General features: G+C 42.4%; 1 protein-coding gene across 6 annotated transcripts in view; it reads left to right on the top strand.

Moving 5' to 3' along the window:
• pdzd2 (PDZ domain containing 2) overlaps nt 1-15,243 on the top strand; it is a 648,685-nt gene that overhangs the window by 606,907 nt on the left and 26,535 nt on the right. For all 6 annotated transcript variants that reach the window (XM_041183009.1, XM_041183071.1, XM_041183135.1 and 3 more), the window contains one exon: nt 7,561-11,320. In XM_041183009.1, the coding sequence (XP_041038943.1) occupies nt 7,561-11,320 (3,760 nt within the window). The remainder of the gene's footprint in view (nt 1-7,560; nt 11,321-15,243) is intronic.

Here is a 15,243-nt window from a genome sequence, read left to right as displayed (position 1 = left end):
TGACCAGTGCAGACTCGATGGGCCGAAGGCCTTTTTCTGTGTTATAGACCTCTATGACTCCATGACACCCAATAGAAATTACTTAGCCTTCTGCTCATCTCTTAAACACCTTCACAAATAGACTGTCTATGAAGCTGTTGCCAGTTACTTAGATGACCAGATTAAATGGCAAACATTCAAAGAGCAAGTGGGTGAACTGCAACAATTCTTTATTCCTGTCTGGTGCAGAAGTAAAACAGGAAAAGTGGCCAAACCATTGCTTACAATGAAAATTAGAGATAGTATTAGATGCAAGGAAGAGGCATACAAATTGGCCAGAAAAAACAACAGAGGATTGGGAGCAGTTTAGAATTCAGCAAAGGAGGACCAAGGGATTGATTAGGAAGGGGAAAATAGAGTACGAGAGTAAGCTTGCAGGGAACATAAAAACTGACTGTAAAAATTTCTATAGGTATGTGAAGAGAAGACAATTGGCGAAGACAAATGTAGGTCCCTTACAGTCAGAAACAGGGAAATTTATAATGGGGAACAAAGAAATGGCTGACCAACTAAAGACATACTTTGGCTCTGTCTTCACAAAGGAGGACACAAATAACATACCAGAAATGTTGTGGAATACAGGGTTTAGTGAGAGGGAGGAACTGAAAGAAATCAGTATTAGTAGGGAAATGGTGTTGGGGAAATTGATAGGATTGAAGGCCAACATATCCCTGGGACTTGATGATCTACATCCCAGAGTACTTAAGGAAGTGGCCCTAGAACTGTGGATGCATTTGTGGTCATCTTCCGAGATTCTATAGATTCTGGAATAGTTCCTATAGATTGAAGGGTAGCTAATGTAACCCCACTATTTAAAAAGGGAGGCAGAGAGAAAACAGGGAATTATAGACCAGTCAGCTTGATGTCGGTAGTGGGGAAAATTCTAGAGTCCATTACAAAAGATTTAATAGCTGAGCACGTGGAAAACAGTGGCAGAATCGGACTGAGTCAGCATGGATTTATGAAAGGGAAATCATGCTTAACAAATCTACTAGAATTTTTCCAGAATGTAACTAGTAGAGTTGATGAGGGGGAGCCAGTGGATGTGGTTTATTTGGACTTTCAGAAGGCTTTCGACAAAGTCCCACATAAGAGATTAGCATGTAAAATTAAAGCCCGTGGGATTGGGGGTAGTCTATTGAGATGGATAGAAAACTGGTTGGCAGACAGGAAACAAAGAGTAGGAATAAACGGGTCTTTTTCCGAATGGCAGACAGTGACTAGTGGGGTACCGCAGGGATCGGTGCTGGGGCCCCAGTTATTCACAATATATATATTAATGATTTAGATGAGGGAATTAAATGTAATATCTCCAAATTTGCAGATGATACAAAGCTGGGTGGGAGGGTGAGCTGTGAGGAGGATGCAGAAATGCTTCAGTGTGATTTGGACAAGCTGAGTGAGTGGGCAAATGCATTGCAGATGCAGTATAATGTGGATAAATGGGAGGTTATCCATTTTGGTAGCAAAAACAGGAAGGCAGATTATTATCTGAATGGCTATAAATTGAGAGAGGGGAATGTGCAATGAGACCTGGGTGTCCTTGTACACCAGTCACTGAAGGTAAGCATGCAGGTGCAGCAGGCGGTAAAGAAGGCAAATGGTATGTTGGCCTTCATAGCCAGAGAATTCGAGTACAGGAACAAGGATATCTTGCTGCAATTGTACAGGGCCTTGGTGAGACAACACCTGGAATATTGTGTGCAATTTTGGTCTCCTTATCTGAGGAAGGATGTACTTGCTATAGAGGGAGTGCAGCGAAGGTTTACCCAACTGATTCCTGGGATGGCGGGAGTGACATGAGGAGAGATTGAGTCGATTAGGATTATATTCGCTGGAGTTCAGCAGAATGAGGGGGGAACCTAGAAAATTCTAACAGGACTAGACAGGGTAGATGCAGGAAGGATGTTCCCAATGGTGGGTGAGTCCAGAACCAGGGGTCACAGTCTGAGGATATGGGGTAGACCATTTAGGACTGAGATGAGGAGAAATTTCTTCACCCAGAGAGTGAAGCCTGTAGAATTCGTTACCACAGAAAGTAGTTGAGACCAAAACATTGTATGCTTTCAAGAAGGAGTTGGATATTGCTCTCGGGGCAAAAGGGATCAAAGGGTATGGGGAGAAAGTGGGAGCAGGCTATTGAGTTGGATGATCAGCCATGATCATAATGAATGGCGGAGCAGGCGCGAAGGGCCGAATGGCCTACTCCTGCTCCTAGTTTCTATGTAAATCCAGTCAATACATGGAGAAAGACAATGGCCTGAATAATACACTTCGAAAATGGGAGTGAAACACACACATACCAACGTATTATCGGGCGCAAAAACGTTGGGTCGGGTTCCCAGCAGCATCACACCAGTCTGGGATAATACGGTTAGCGGGTGGATCTGGAAATTGGGAGCCTGCCCACGCTATCAAAATTGAAGATAATAGACTAGCTGTGCTCATTAAAAAGGCAATTGACTGCCAGAATACACGCAGAATGGAATAAAACACTTTCAGAGTCAGACTTACGCCAGCCATATTTCCCGTTTTTACATCAGGTAGGCTGTAATGGTGGGTTGTCTGAGGGCAGAGTTAAATCTTGGCTGTTCTTTGGCGGCTGAAAGTGCTTCATGGAAGAATTAGATGTATGTTGACTTAAATTCATGACTTAAGAACATAAGACCTCATGCAGAGGTCCATTTCTGCATTGTGCTGCTAAAGGGGCCAGAGTGACCCTTTAAATTACAGGCCGTGACCACGATCTGGGTCATGGTCAACGAGCTCCCACACTAGATATCCTGCCTTACTGCTTTGATTGGGCAGGATGCTCTCAGTCTGCAGCCTGCAACCTGCCCCGCACTCTTAGTTAGCCCAATTGATGCGTTATTTGGCGTCTTTAGGTGGTGGGCTTGAAAGTCTGAATGCTGGCTGCTTCCAGATGCACGGCCCATGCACTGCAGCGGCATGTATTATTCAGCCCAATGTTCTAGCCTGTTTGTGCAGAGGATAAGATGGAGGAGTGTCTTGCACTCCGGTTTGATGCCGCATGGACAACAATCAGCCTATTAACGCCCGTGTTTTGTAATGTTTATGAGGCTTTTGCAGCAAGCAGCCGAGTGCCTCGTTGAAATACGGAAATGAGGGTCTGATAATGTCACTCACACCCCAAGACTATTTTAGCTTTGTATTGGGGGATTGGCACCTACCACCATCTAACTGAGAAAACCTGGCAAGAAGGGGCACAATCCCAGAAGGTCAAAAAGATGAGTAGTTTAAAAACAAAAGTTGCCTTGCGTGCCTTGGGGCAGGTGTGTTCCTGCAGGCCTCACTGAACAAATCTAGAGCATCGGGGCTTCCTCCTGACTGGGATCTCTTACACCCGCTACGAACCACTTACCTGACTACCAGACACCATCTCAGCTTCTGTCCACCTGCTGCACTCGCCTAACAACTGCCCATTGGTCTGTAATCATTGATTGCTTATGCAGCACTGAGGGAGTGCTGCATTTTTGGAAGCATCATCTTTTGTATGAGATGTTAAGTTGAGGCCCCATCTGTCCGCTGAAGCGGATGTAAAAGACCTCATGGCACTATTTTGAAGAAGAGCAGGGGAGCTATCTCTGGAGTCCTGGCCAGTGAGTATATTTCTCAGTCAACATCACAAAAAACTGTTTGTCTGGTCATTATCATACTGCTGTTTGTGGGAGTTTGCCACAAATTTGGCTGGCAGGTTTCCTGGATTACAAACTTGACTACACTTCAGAAGCACTTCATTGTCTGTAAAGCACTTTGAGACATTTGACAGTTGTGAAAAGTGCTGTCTTTCTTCCTTTTATTGACGCTGGATTCAAACTAGAGTTGGGCCTCGATTAAGGAAATGAGGCCAATAGTTAAAATGATCCAGGCCTCACATCAGCAAATGGGACCAAGTGGGATAATCACCCTGTCATCCCTAATCCAGCCCCATGCTTGCTCCTTGACCCAAGGTAAAAATCAGGCTTTAGTAGGTTTCTATGTAGTATACCCAAAGTAATAGTGGTCTTTAGATCATTTGGCAGCCTGATGACAGAGTGCATCAGTGTCCCTTCATTTGTGCCTTTGACTAAAAAGACCCAGATCAAATCAGACATTTGTTATTTCCATACAGGGTGTTACAGCCACATGAGGAGGGGTAAGATATGACTCCCCTATCCTACCATTCCAAGTCTGACCATAACAGGGTTTTTTTGTGACTTTAGCAGGATGAAGATATTTACTCACTGTATGTCCTTAGCCAATTATGTGCTGATTGCAAAGAAACGGGTCTGCCAGGCTTTCTTTTAAAACAAAAAGGGTTTCATTTTTATTAAGTTAAAACCCACCCTGATAATGATATAAAAATATTTTAAAAAGTAAACCCACATCTCAACCTTCGCATCCCACACTCACCATACACAAGCATGCAAAGTTTATGTTATCGTGTAAGTAGTTAGTTTCTTAGCAAAATTAAAATTCAGTGCTGAAGGGTAAAATAATTGATAGTTCACTGTTTATGAGTCCTTTGCTGTGGTATCTGTGACTGTGACAGTTTGCAGTGATCTTAAAGTTCCAAGAGTGGAATTGAAGCCCATGTAAAACTGCGACTGCTGGAGAAAATTTCTTTTTAAAACGTAATCCATGTTTTCCAAAAAAGTTGATGATTCAGCTGAGATTCCCTTGGATGAGAAATTGTCTGGGTGGAATATTCCCAGATTTGCACCAAGTGCGATAGCCGGCAGGGAAAATGATGTTTTACCCGCCGGCCGCAATGGTGGCTTTTCACACTGTATCATCTCAAACCCGCCACATTAATTATGCATTCCTGGGAAACATGCCACTTCCATGGTGGACGGACTCTCATTCACCTGCCACGCCATCACCTCACTGCTTCAGCACACCATATTTAAAGTCCAATTGCGCTTACAGTGCTTCCAGCCCCCGACTGCTGAAAGTAGCAATCTAGAAAAACCTGCCAGTAGGGCAGTAATATTCTCCCCCTTCCTTTCTCCCTCAAATCGAGGTCCAATCTCTATTAAAGTTAAAAATCCAGTATAGAGATAGAGGTAGGATTTTCTGTGCCTGCTGGCAATGGGCGTGTTCAGGGGTGTGAGCAGACAATATGGCGAGAAGGCCAAAAAAAATCGGTTTCATGACGTTGTGAAACCAATTTGCGATCGTCCGCTCTGCCCACCGATGGCGGGATGCATTTCCCGCCATCAGACGTCAGGAACCTCATTGTAATATATCTGCTTATCATTAAAAGCCCAGCCTGCCAGAATGGTCCCCCACTGCTGGATCGTCTGCCCATGTTGGCATGCCTTTCGCCACAGCATATAAAAGGCGTGCACTTGGCAGGCTGCACTTTGGGGGGAATTCAGAGGTGAGTGCACAGTAACATTGTAGAGGTGCATTTGGGATGGGCTTTTAATGATATGCAGATATATTACAAAGAGATTCCTATCATTAAAAGCCCATCCCAAATGCATCTCTACAATGTTACTGTGCACTCACCTCTGAATGCCCCTCAAAGTGCACGCCTTTTATATGCTGTGGTGAAAGGCATGCCAACATGGGCAGACGATCCAGCAGTGGGGGACCATTCTGGCAGGCTGGGCTTTTAATGATATGCAGATATATTACAATGAGGTTCCTGACGTCTGATGGCGGGAAATGCATCCCGCCATCGGTGGGCAGAGTGGACGATCGCAAATTGGTTTCACGATGTCATGAAACTGATTTTTTTTTGGCCTTCTCGCCATATTGTCTGCTCAAACCACTGAACACGCCCATTGCCAGCAGGCACAGAAAATCCTAACCTCTATCTCTATACTGGATTTTTAACTCTAATAGAGATTGGACCTTGATTTGAGGGAGAAAGGAAGGGGGAGAATATTACTGCCCTACAGGCAGGTTTTTCTAGATTGCTACTTTAGCAGATTGTGTGCAGTATTCAAGAGATTTCAAAAATGGCTACCCCATTCACATGATCTCTCTCCGCATGATGACTTCAGAAAGCATTTTTTTAGATGATAACTGGACAGACTGTGGCTTTTTGTTTCATGGCCAAGGTGATGAGATTCTGTAACGTCCCAGCCATTAACTCCTGAAGATCCATTATCCATCTTGATGAGACAGAAAAAACACCTTTCCATATAGCTATTGTCCTAGTAGACTTTCTGTCTCTGCTTGAGAGGTAGCCTTATAGAAATGCAAAATAAGGCCCAGTGCAATTTTGAGTAAATCCTTTTTGAAAGCGTTCATGACATCAGCAGGTGTGAAATTCCAGAGAAGGATGCTATGGCATGTATGAATTATAATTCACATTGGAACTTTCCAGAAAACTGGCCAATCTGCAACACCAGATGTCATCTGACTTGTGGTAGCCATCTTAAGTTAGTGCCTTTTCTTGCTTTTAAAAAGTCATTTTTAAACAGTTCTATATATGTTTGATCAGCCAGTGAAATTATAGATTTATATCACTCGTGTAAAGTCACATCATCGTGACAAGGGATGAGGAGAAAATGAATCATGGCTGGTCTTATGCTATTCCTGGAATCCTATTAAAGAGTGTATAAACAGAGGACAGGGATCCAAACTCATCCACTCACATAGCTGGATGGTGCTGCATTCCATATATTAGTCAAGGAGAAAGAAATAGCCTTTTAAGTGAACTGTAGCGGTTCTGAGTTAAGCTATTAAGTTACTTATTTAAGTGTTTTGTGATCAAAGTTACAGTGTAAACCAATGGAATCCACTGACTGTAGCATAAATTGAGTACTACCAGAATGTGCTGTGAAATCATTTTGATTCATACTTGGTTCACATGTTGACTACTTTCTGCAGCTATTCCTTACTCTTACCATAGGAAAAATCAAGTACTCTCCACAGAGAAGCAAGGAAAATTAGAGGACTGGGATATGAATAGATGTTAGCCATGGCTCAGTGATAGTAGCACTGTTATCTCTGGGTCAGAAAATTCAAGTCCTACTCTAGAGAATTAAATACATAATCCAGGGTGACACTTCAGTGCAATACTGAGGGAGCGTTGCACTGTCAAAGATGCTGTCCCTCAAGTGAGATGTTAAACCAAAATCTACTCTCTCAGATATGCATAACAAATACCATGGCACTATTTGAGGATGAGCAGCGGAGTGCAGCTGGGTGTCCAGGTCAACACTTAACCCTCAACCAATATTATTAAAATGGATTATGTGGGATCATGCTGTGCACACATTGCTGCTGTGTTTTCCTACATTATAACACCGTGACCATGAAATGCCTTGGCATACTCTGTGGGTGGGAAAGGTGCTGTATAAATGTAAACTGCCTTTATTATCAAATGCCTGTGCCAGAAGTTTTCATGTTGGGCAGATTGTGAAATCAAGCAGCCTCTCAGGCTGATTGGCAGAGGTTCTGCCAAATTGGAGTGTGCACATCCAGTTAACACTGACTCATAGTCACCTGTATATCTAGATTTGAAATATAACCATATTCTCTAATGCATGTTTTTCTCCACAGCTGTAGACAGATTGTCAAGTATCATCTCATCATCTTCGACCAATCCAAATTTGCTAGAACCTGACAACATAGAGCCTGATGGAAACTTAATTGCCAATGAAAGCAGTGAGGAAACAATTGATGACTTGCTGCAGAACCGAATGACAGGTATGGAAGTGCAACCCCAGAGAAAACCTACTGAAGACACTCTGGAGATGAACAAAGTAGTTTCACAGGATTCCTACAATAACTCACTGCAGAATAACAAATCTGACATCCCAGTTACAGACATTGATGATGTCATCAATCAGCTAAATTCTGAGGAAGAAATTACAAATACTTTGTCTCTGAAATCGGAAAAGAACGAAGTTGATATTACTGCTCATCCAATAAAAGCTACCAACAACACAAATGGTACAAGTAACAAAGGTGATTATTCAACAGACATCAAACAGGAAGTTCTCGACTATTCTGTTCTGAATTCAGTCAACACAGGCAAAATATTTTCAGTGAACAAAACATGTCTGACTAACTACTCCAGAAATTTAAGCACCAAGAAGGAGGAAAAATCATTGAGTTTAACAGACATCAAAGAAAAAAGTAAACAACAATCCATGTATGCTGCTGCAGTGGACACTGATTCGGAGACTGAATCTTTGGATAGCCCTCAATTATCTTGTTCTAAAGTGGCAGTGGTTTTGCCTGGAGATGTTAGTTTCACTCAGTGTAAAAGCCTTAGTGTTGCAGATTCAGATACTGAAGAGGTTGAAATCTGCTACCAGCCTAGTGATCAAACAAAAACTTCACAGCAATTTGTGCTCCTTCCAACAAATCTGAACCAAGATGTTCTGCATAAGAACGATTTATCCATGGCTGAGCTTGCTCCAGAAGCAAGTAAAGAGACAATCGCTTCCTCTCTGCCTTCCATTTTTGATAAGAATAGAACAGAGATTGTCCAGCAGAGCCCATTGCCAAAATCTGTGGATGGTAGGCCTTCTGAACTGACCAAATCTGAAAGCATAAGTGTCCTCACTGCTACAGATGTAGATGATTCACAAATCAAACATGTAGGATTTGATCCTGCTTTCAAGGAGTCTCTGCCAATGAATTCTGTGGAAGGCACAGATTTGATGACCTTTCATAACCAAGAGTCAGACAGAGGCCATTTTGTGGGGAAAGTTGCCAGGGAATTTGGTGAAAAGTTAGAACCTCACAGTGATTCTACCTTTTCTGCATCAAGACTTCAGACAGAATCATGTTTGGAATTGAGCAGAACAGACCATGATTTTTCTTCATCAGTAGATGCCTTGACACATACTAAAAACGCAGAAATGATAAAAACAAGCCTTTCATCGCAGTATCCAGTGCCCAAGTCTAGCCTCTCTGCTATAAATAAGTCAAACCTGGGTGCTCAGGATGTAGCCTCATCCATGACTCACAACAGAAAGGAAAAACAGGCTTTGTCAGGTGGTGTAAAAACATCTAGTCCCCAGCCCCAAAGACAAAATCAGTCCAAACAATCATTTGGTGTGCAAAATGTGAAACCCCCCATGCAAGTTAAAGGGCAACCTGAAAGTGGTGCAGCATCTCAGATATGTACTAGATCTAAGTTTCAAGACAAAACCCATAAATTCTATTCCGCACCAAAACTAAAGGGGCTCAGTATTAAAAGTAAAAACAAACCATCGTCAGAAACCAGTGAGAAGAATGCAACAAAACCCGATGGATCCAAAAAATCGGAGTCATTGCAGAAATGTCCAGAAAAGTCACCAGTTTGTGATAATCTATCATCAAAGCTCTTCACCAAAAGAGTATCATTAATTTGTAATTTAAAAGCAAACAAACATGCTGAGAAAAATAAATCTGAAATGAAGCATGAGAATGAAATCAGTAAAGTTCCTGCACATTCGTCAGGAGAGCAGTTTCCAATTCATTTAGCAGCAGACACTAGACCCCAAACAAGACAGAAAAATAAAGGTGAAATAAAGACACCTAATATCACTGATGAAATGGATTTGAGCAATGGAAGGCAAAAACAAGTGTTGAAAGAAGAATCTAAAGACCAAAAAGAGACTGATCAACAAATAACACTGGATCACAAACTAAAAGAGGAAGAGCCCAAAGAAATGCACAAAGATATCAGGGAAAATGCATGGATTAAAAACTCTCAAAAGCCATTTGGGGAATCAGAAAATTATGAAAGTAAAGAAAATATTGCACAAATGTCAAGTGAAAGATCTACTGAACTACATATCACAACTTCTACAGAATCGGAACTGTGTGCAAATGCTAACATGGCCAATAAAAACGGGGGGAAATTGTCACAAGTAGCACAGAAAGTAGAGCAGAAACCATTACATAAAGGACAGCTGGATGAACATTTGCCACCCTCAGGATCTAAACCATTGAAGGACTCTCCTGCACTCTCTTCTGCTTCATTGCATGAAGATGATCGAGAATGCGTGTCAACCCGACGCAGCTTTATTGAACTAAAACTAACATCACCTGCTTTGGAGCGGAAAGAAGTTAGTAACATGGCTACTCCTTCAGGCTTTTTGGACCACAAGTTAACCAAATCCTCTGTAATACAGGATGATGCCCAGAAACCAAAGATAGCCCCAAAACCTCCTGCGAGGTTAGAGCAGACACCAGACCAATTAAGCAGTGACGATACACCATTTGATAAGTATCCACCTGACTATGCAATTAAATCTTCTTCTCAAAAACAGAAACTGCTACTGGAAAGAGAGGAAAAATCATTTGACACATCACAATTACACACCTCTGTTAAAGATATGGATAATGTTCAACCAAAAATCGAGGCAAATGGAATCTTAAGGAAATCTTTGAGTGAAGAAAAGCACTCCAGCACTGATTTTATCTTCTATCAAAGGGATAAGGACAAATCAAATATGGGAAGCTTTACAAATGAATTGAACTGTCCACCAGAGTGTGGCTCTTTTTCTGTCAGACAGAGAATTAAGTCTTTTGAAAGCCTAGCTAGCTTTGACAAGCCAGTAATCAGGAAAATAGACACGCAGTTTCCAGACTCGTCCTTTGTTACTTGCAATGCTAGCTCTTTTACCAAGCCAGCAATAGGAAGGCGAATATCGGGAAGTGCAATACCTCTAATGACATCCAATATTTCATCTAATCGAGACTTCGATGCATCACGTGCATTGAGGCGTAGTTTGAGCTCTTACGCTGAAGGGAGTTCTGAGGTTGCCTTCCCATCACCGCAATTAGAAAAGTCTCCATCTAGCATAGCTTTTCTGAACTTTGAAACAAATCATTCTGTGAGCAATACTGAGGAGCTTAAAAAGACCAATGAATGTGATTCCAACAGTGAAAGGTCTCATGAGCAGGATTTCACTTCATGCAAGGTTAACAATAGTAAAAGTAGATCATCAGTCAACCATCGACCAAATTCTTTGTCGCGCTCCAAGCTACGGGAACTGAGAGCACTAAGCATGCCAGACCTTGACAAATTGTGCAGTGATTATTCTACTGATCCAATGACCCAAAGCTTTAAAACTGAACTAGAAGTCAAGCCAAGAACATCAATTGGCCCTGCTGCTGAAAGCCTTACAAATATTTCTTCTGGAACCTCTTCTGCTACTAATGGTTCAGGTTTAGTGAAAATCTATAGATCTGGAAAATCTAATTTCAGATCACGGAGTACCTGGAAAAGCAGCACTGGAGCACTAGATTCTTGGTCTGATGATGAACTGGCAAATAGTAAGAATTTGTCCGAAAACAAGTGTAGAAGTTGGTCTGTCAGGTTAGTAACAATAATATCTGAAGCTATGTACTGAATTACAATGATTTCAAAGTACAGAAGTTCTATAACGCATTGTTATCCCTTAAATGTCAAGAGCAGGCAAATGTCTAAAGGAACAATGCACACACATTATTTCAATAACTCTTTGTGACTCTTGAAAGACTTTGTTATGGTACAGTGAATTGAGTCCCCTGAGATGATTAGTCTTAGGTGAACCTGGTCCAAACCTATCAAAGCTCACAGGGAGACCAAGTCTTGAAAAGCTTCAGGTATAATTTCCACTATTGAACATTTTTACTAAGATATACAGGTGATTATAAATCAACATTTCTCACTTTATACCATTTAACCAAAATTCATAAACAGCTGTAATCTACATCTACACCATTTACTCAGGTGTGAGGGTGGCAGGTACCCCCCTCCCCCACAATCCCCACCCCACAATGCTCCTGTCACCCACCTGTGACCTCTGTCCTTCAACAACCCTGGGCCTGAGGTGGGTGGACTACCAGCAGCAGCCACTGCCTCCATCGTGGCACTGCTGAGCAATGCACAGCTGCTGGCTTCTGATTGGACAGGAGCTCTTGGGGGTGGAGGTCGTGGGACTTCTGTCCCTGGGTGGTTCCTCCCTTTTGTGGTCCCTGTAAAATGTCAGAGGACAGATAGGCAGCAGGAAGACCATCCTCTGGACTTCACATGCCTTTCAAACCTGCCAGGGGGTGGGGGGTGGTGGTAGCGTAAAACCCAGTCTGTGTCTCTGCTAATAGGAATATGACCCAATTCATATCCATTCTGTGTAGGCCTCTCATAAATTTAATTTTATATACCTCAATTAAATCTCTGCTCACCGTCTTCTGTTCCATAGAAAACAAGCCCACTGTATCCAATTAGCTGAATGTCTCCACTTCTGGCAGCATCCTCACAAATCTCTTCTGCATCCTCTCCAACTTTGCTATCCACATTGGCTCAAAGGCACAACTCTGGGCAAAAATATCAAGTCAAAGTTCAGGCTTTTAGGAATGGCTGGTGCCATCATGTAAAAACGTTAATAAAGGCATTAAAAATACTCAACATTATCCAACGGATAAATATCATCATGTTAACGTGAACTATATAATTTTACTTTTTAGTTCTTTTGTTCTTGTATTTTGCTTAAACCATTACTTTGGACATTATAAATTTCAGTTGTGGGGAAAAACATTTTCAGAAGGAATTTGAGCAATCTTTGTAAACCTAGTAGCCATGATGCACAATTGCAGATTAATCTAAGCTCACTGTTGAACAAGCACCTTTGTGTGCAATACCCTTAACAATCCAAATAACTATCATAGCGCCACTTACAGGAGTGATGGGTATTGCAGGTACTTAGAATGAGTTTTTAATGAAATACATTTAATGTATAACAAATAGAGGTGTTATCAACTCAGTGTTTTTTATTCATTCATGGGATGTGGGCGTTGCTGACTAGGCCAGCATTTATTTTCCATCCCTATTTTCCCTTGAGAAGGTGATGGTGAGCTGCCTTCTTGAACTGCTGTGGTCCATGTGGTGTAGGTACACCCGGTTAGGGAGGGAGTTCCAGGGTTTTGATCTGGTGACAATGAACAAATGGTGATATATTTCCAAGTCAGAGTGGTGTGTGACTTGGAGGGGAACTTCAGGGGGTGGTGTTCCCATGTTTCTGCTGCTCTTGTCTTTCTAGATGGTAGTGGTCGAGGGTTTGGAAGGTGCTGTCTAAGGAACCTTGGTGAATTCCTGCAGTGCATCTTGTAGATGGGACACACTGCTGCTACTGTGCTTCAGTGGTAGAGGGAGTGAGTGTTTGTGGATGGGGTGTCAATCAAGCAGGCTGCTTTGTCCTGGATGGTGTCAAGCTTCCTGAATGTTGTTGGAGCTGCACTCATCCAGGCAAGTGGGGAGTATTCCATCATACTCCTGACTTCTGATTTGTAGATGGTGGACAGGCTTTGAGGAGTCAGAAGATGAGTTCCTCGCCACAGGATTCCTATCCTCTGACCTACTCTTGTAGCCACAGTATTTATATGATGATGGGAGAGTGGGACAGAAAGTAAGTTTGTCCCTTACAATATATATGTGCTTTTTACAAGTGGATACTCCCTCAGATGCACCCAGTCACAATGTGCCATGCTTTTTGTAGCACTGGATGAAAGAATGTTTGGCAAGGTGACCAATTGGCTAGGTCTAAGAGACGGTTGAGCAGAGATTTAATAGAGGTCTCAAAAATCATTAAAGCTTTTGATAGAATAAACAGAGTGTGTCCACTTGTGGGGAGGAGCAAAACTAGATGACATTAATATAAGATAGTCACCAAGAAATCAAATGATGAGAACGTGGAACTCATTGCCACAGGAAGTACTTGAGCCGAATAGCATGGATGCATTTAAGGGGAATCTAGATAAAGATATGCGGGAGAAAGGAATAGAAGGTTATGGTGATAGAGTTAGATAAGGAAGGATAGGAGGAGGCTCAAGGGGAGCTGAAACGCCCCGCATGAACTGGTTGGGCTGAATGGCTGTTTCTGTGCTGTATGTTCTATGTAACAATCAGTAATTGGCTGCTTGCACCAAATTACCATCAAATTTATTAACCATAAAACCAGAGAAAAGTTACAGTGCTGAAAGAGACCATTCAGCCCATCATGTCTGCACCAGGCAAAAAGAGAAAAAAAGAAACTAGCCGCTCGTTTTAATCCCACTTTCCAACACCCGGTCTGTAGCCAGCAGGTTACAACACTTCAATTGCAGATCCAGGTACCTTTTAAATGAGTTGTGCATTTCAGCCTCAACCACCAATTCAGGCAGTGAATTCCAGACGGCCACCACCCTCTGGATGAAAAAAAATTCCTTATGTCCCCTCTAATCCTTTTACCAATCACTTTAAATCTATGTCCCCTGGTAAATGACCCCTCAGCTAAGGGAAACAAATCTTTCCCGTCTACCCTATCTAGGCCCCTCATAATTTTGTGCACCTCAATTAGGTCACCCCTCGGCCTCCTCTGTTCTAAGGAAGACAATCCGAACCTATCCAATCTCTCCTCATGGCTGCAATTTTCAAGCCCTGGCAACATTCTTGTAAATCTCCCCTAAACTCTCTCCAGAGCAATTTTGTCCTTCCTGTAATGTGGTGACCAGAACTGTACACAAAGTTCCAATTGTGGCCTAACCAGCATTTTATACAGTTCCATCATTACATCCCTACTTTTGTATTCAATACCTCACTCAATAAAGGAAAACATTCCATATGCTTTCTTGACCACCTTGTCCACCTGTCCCTTCAAGGACATGTGAACATGCACTCCAAGGTCTCTCACTTCCTCAACCCCTTCTGTTTATTAAGCATTCCCTTGCTTTGTTTGCTCTCCCCAAATGCCTTACCTCACACTTTGCTGGATTGAATTCCATTTGTCACTTCTCTGCCCACTCAACCAAACCATTGATATAGTTCTAGAATCGACAGCTATCTTCTTCACTGTCAACTACACGGCCAATTTTTGTGTCATCTGCAAATTTCCCCAATCATGCCTCCTACATTTAAGTCTAAATGATTAATATATACAACAAAAAGCAGGGGCCCCAACACTGAGCCCTGTGGAACACCACTGGAAACCGCTTTCCATTCTCAAAAACATCCAGCAACCATTACCCAACACTATTAAGTCCGCATGACAACAGCTGTGGGGAATTGCCTTTACAGGGTCCTAGTTTTAGATAGCTAACTAAAACACCTGTAGCAAAGCCTCGTCACAACCAATGACCATCCTGACCAGCTGTGACCCTGCCTCCACCTTCTTGCAGCTACTCTGCACTGCTGACCCAGCCGTGTGGAATTGGCAAACAGGGCCATCCTTCTCACAACACCTTATGCAGCACCATGCCTTTTCATTTAGGTTATCTGTCAGATGA

This window comes from Carcharodon carcharias, chromosome 1, assembly GCF_017639515.1.
Source record: "Carcharodon carcharias isolate sCarCar2 chromosome 1, sCarCar2.pri, whole genome shotgun sequence".
Taxonomy (NCBI): Eukaryota; Metazoa; Chordata; class Chondrichthyes; order Lamniformes; family Lamnidae; genus Carcharodon; species Carcharodon carcharias.
Note: the sequence above shows the minus strand (reverse complement) of the source record. Positions and strands in the feature narration are given on the sequence as shown.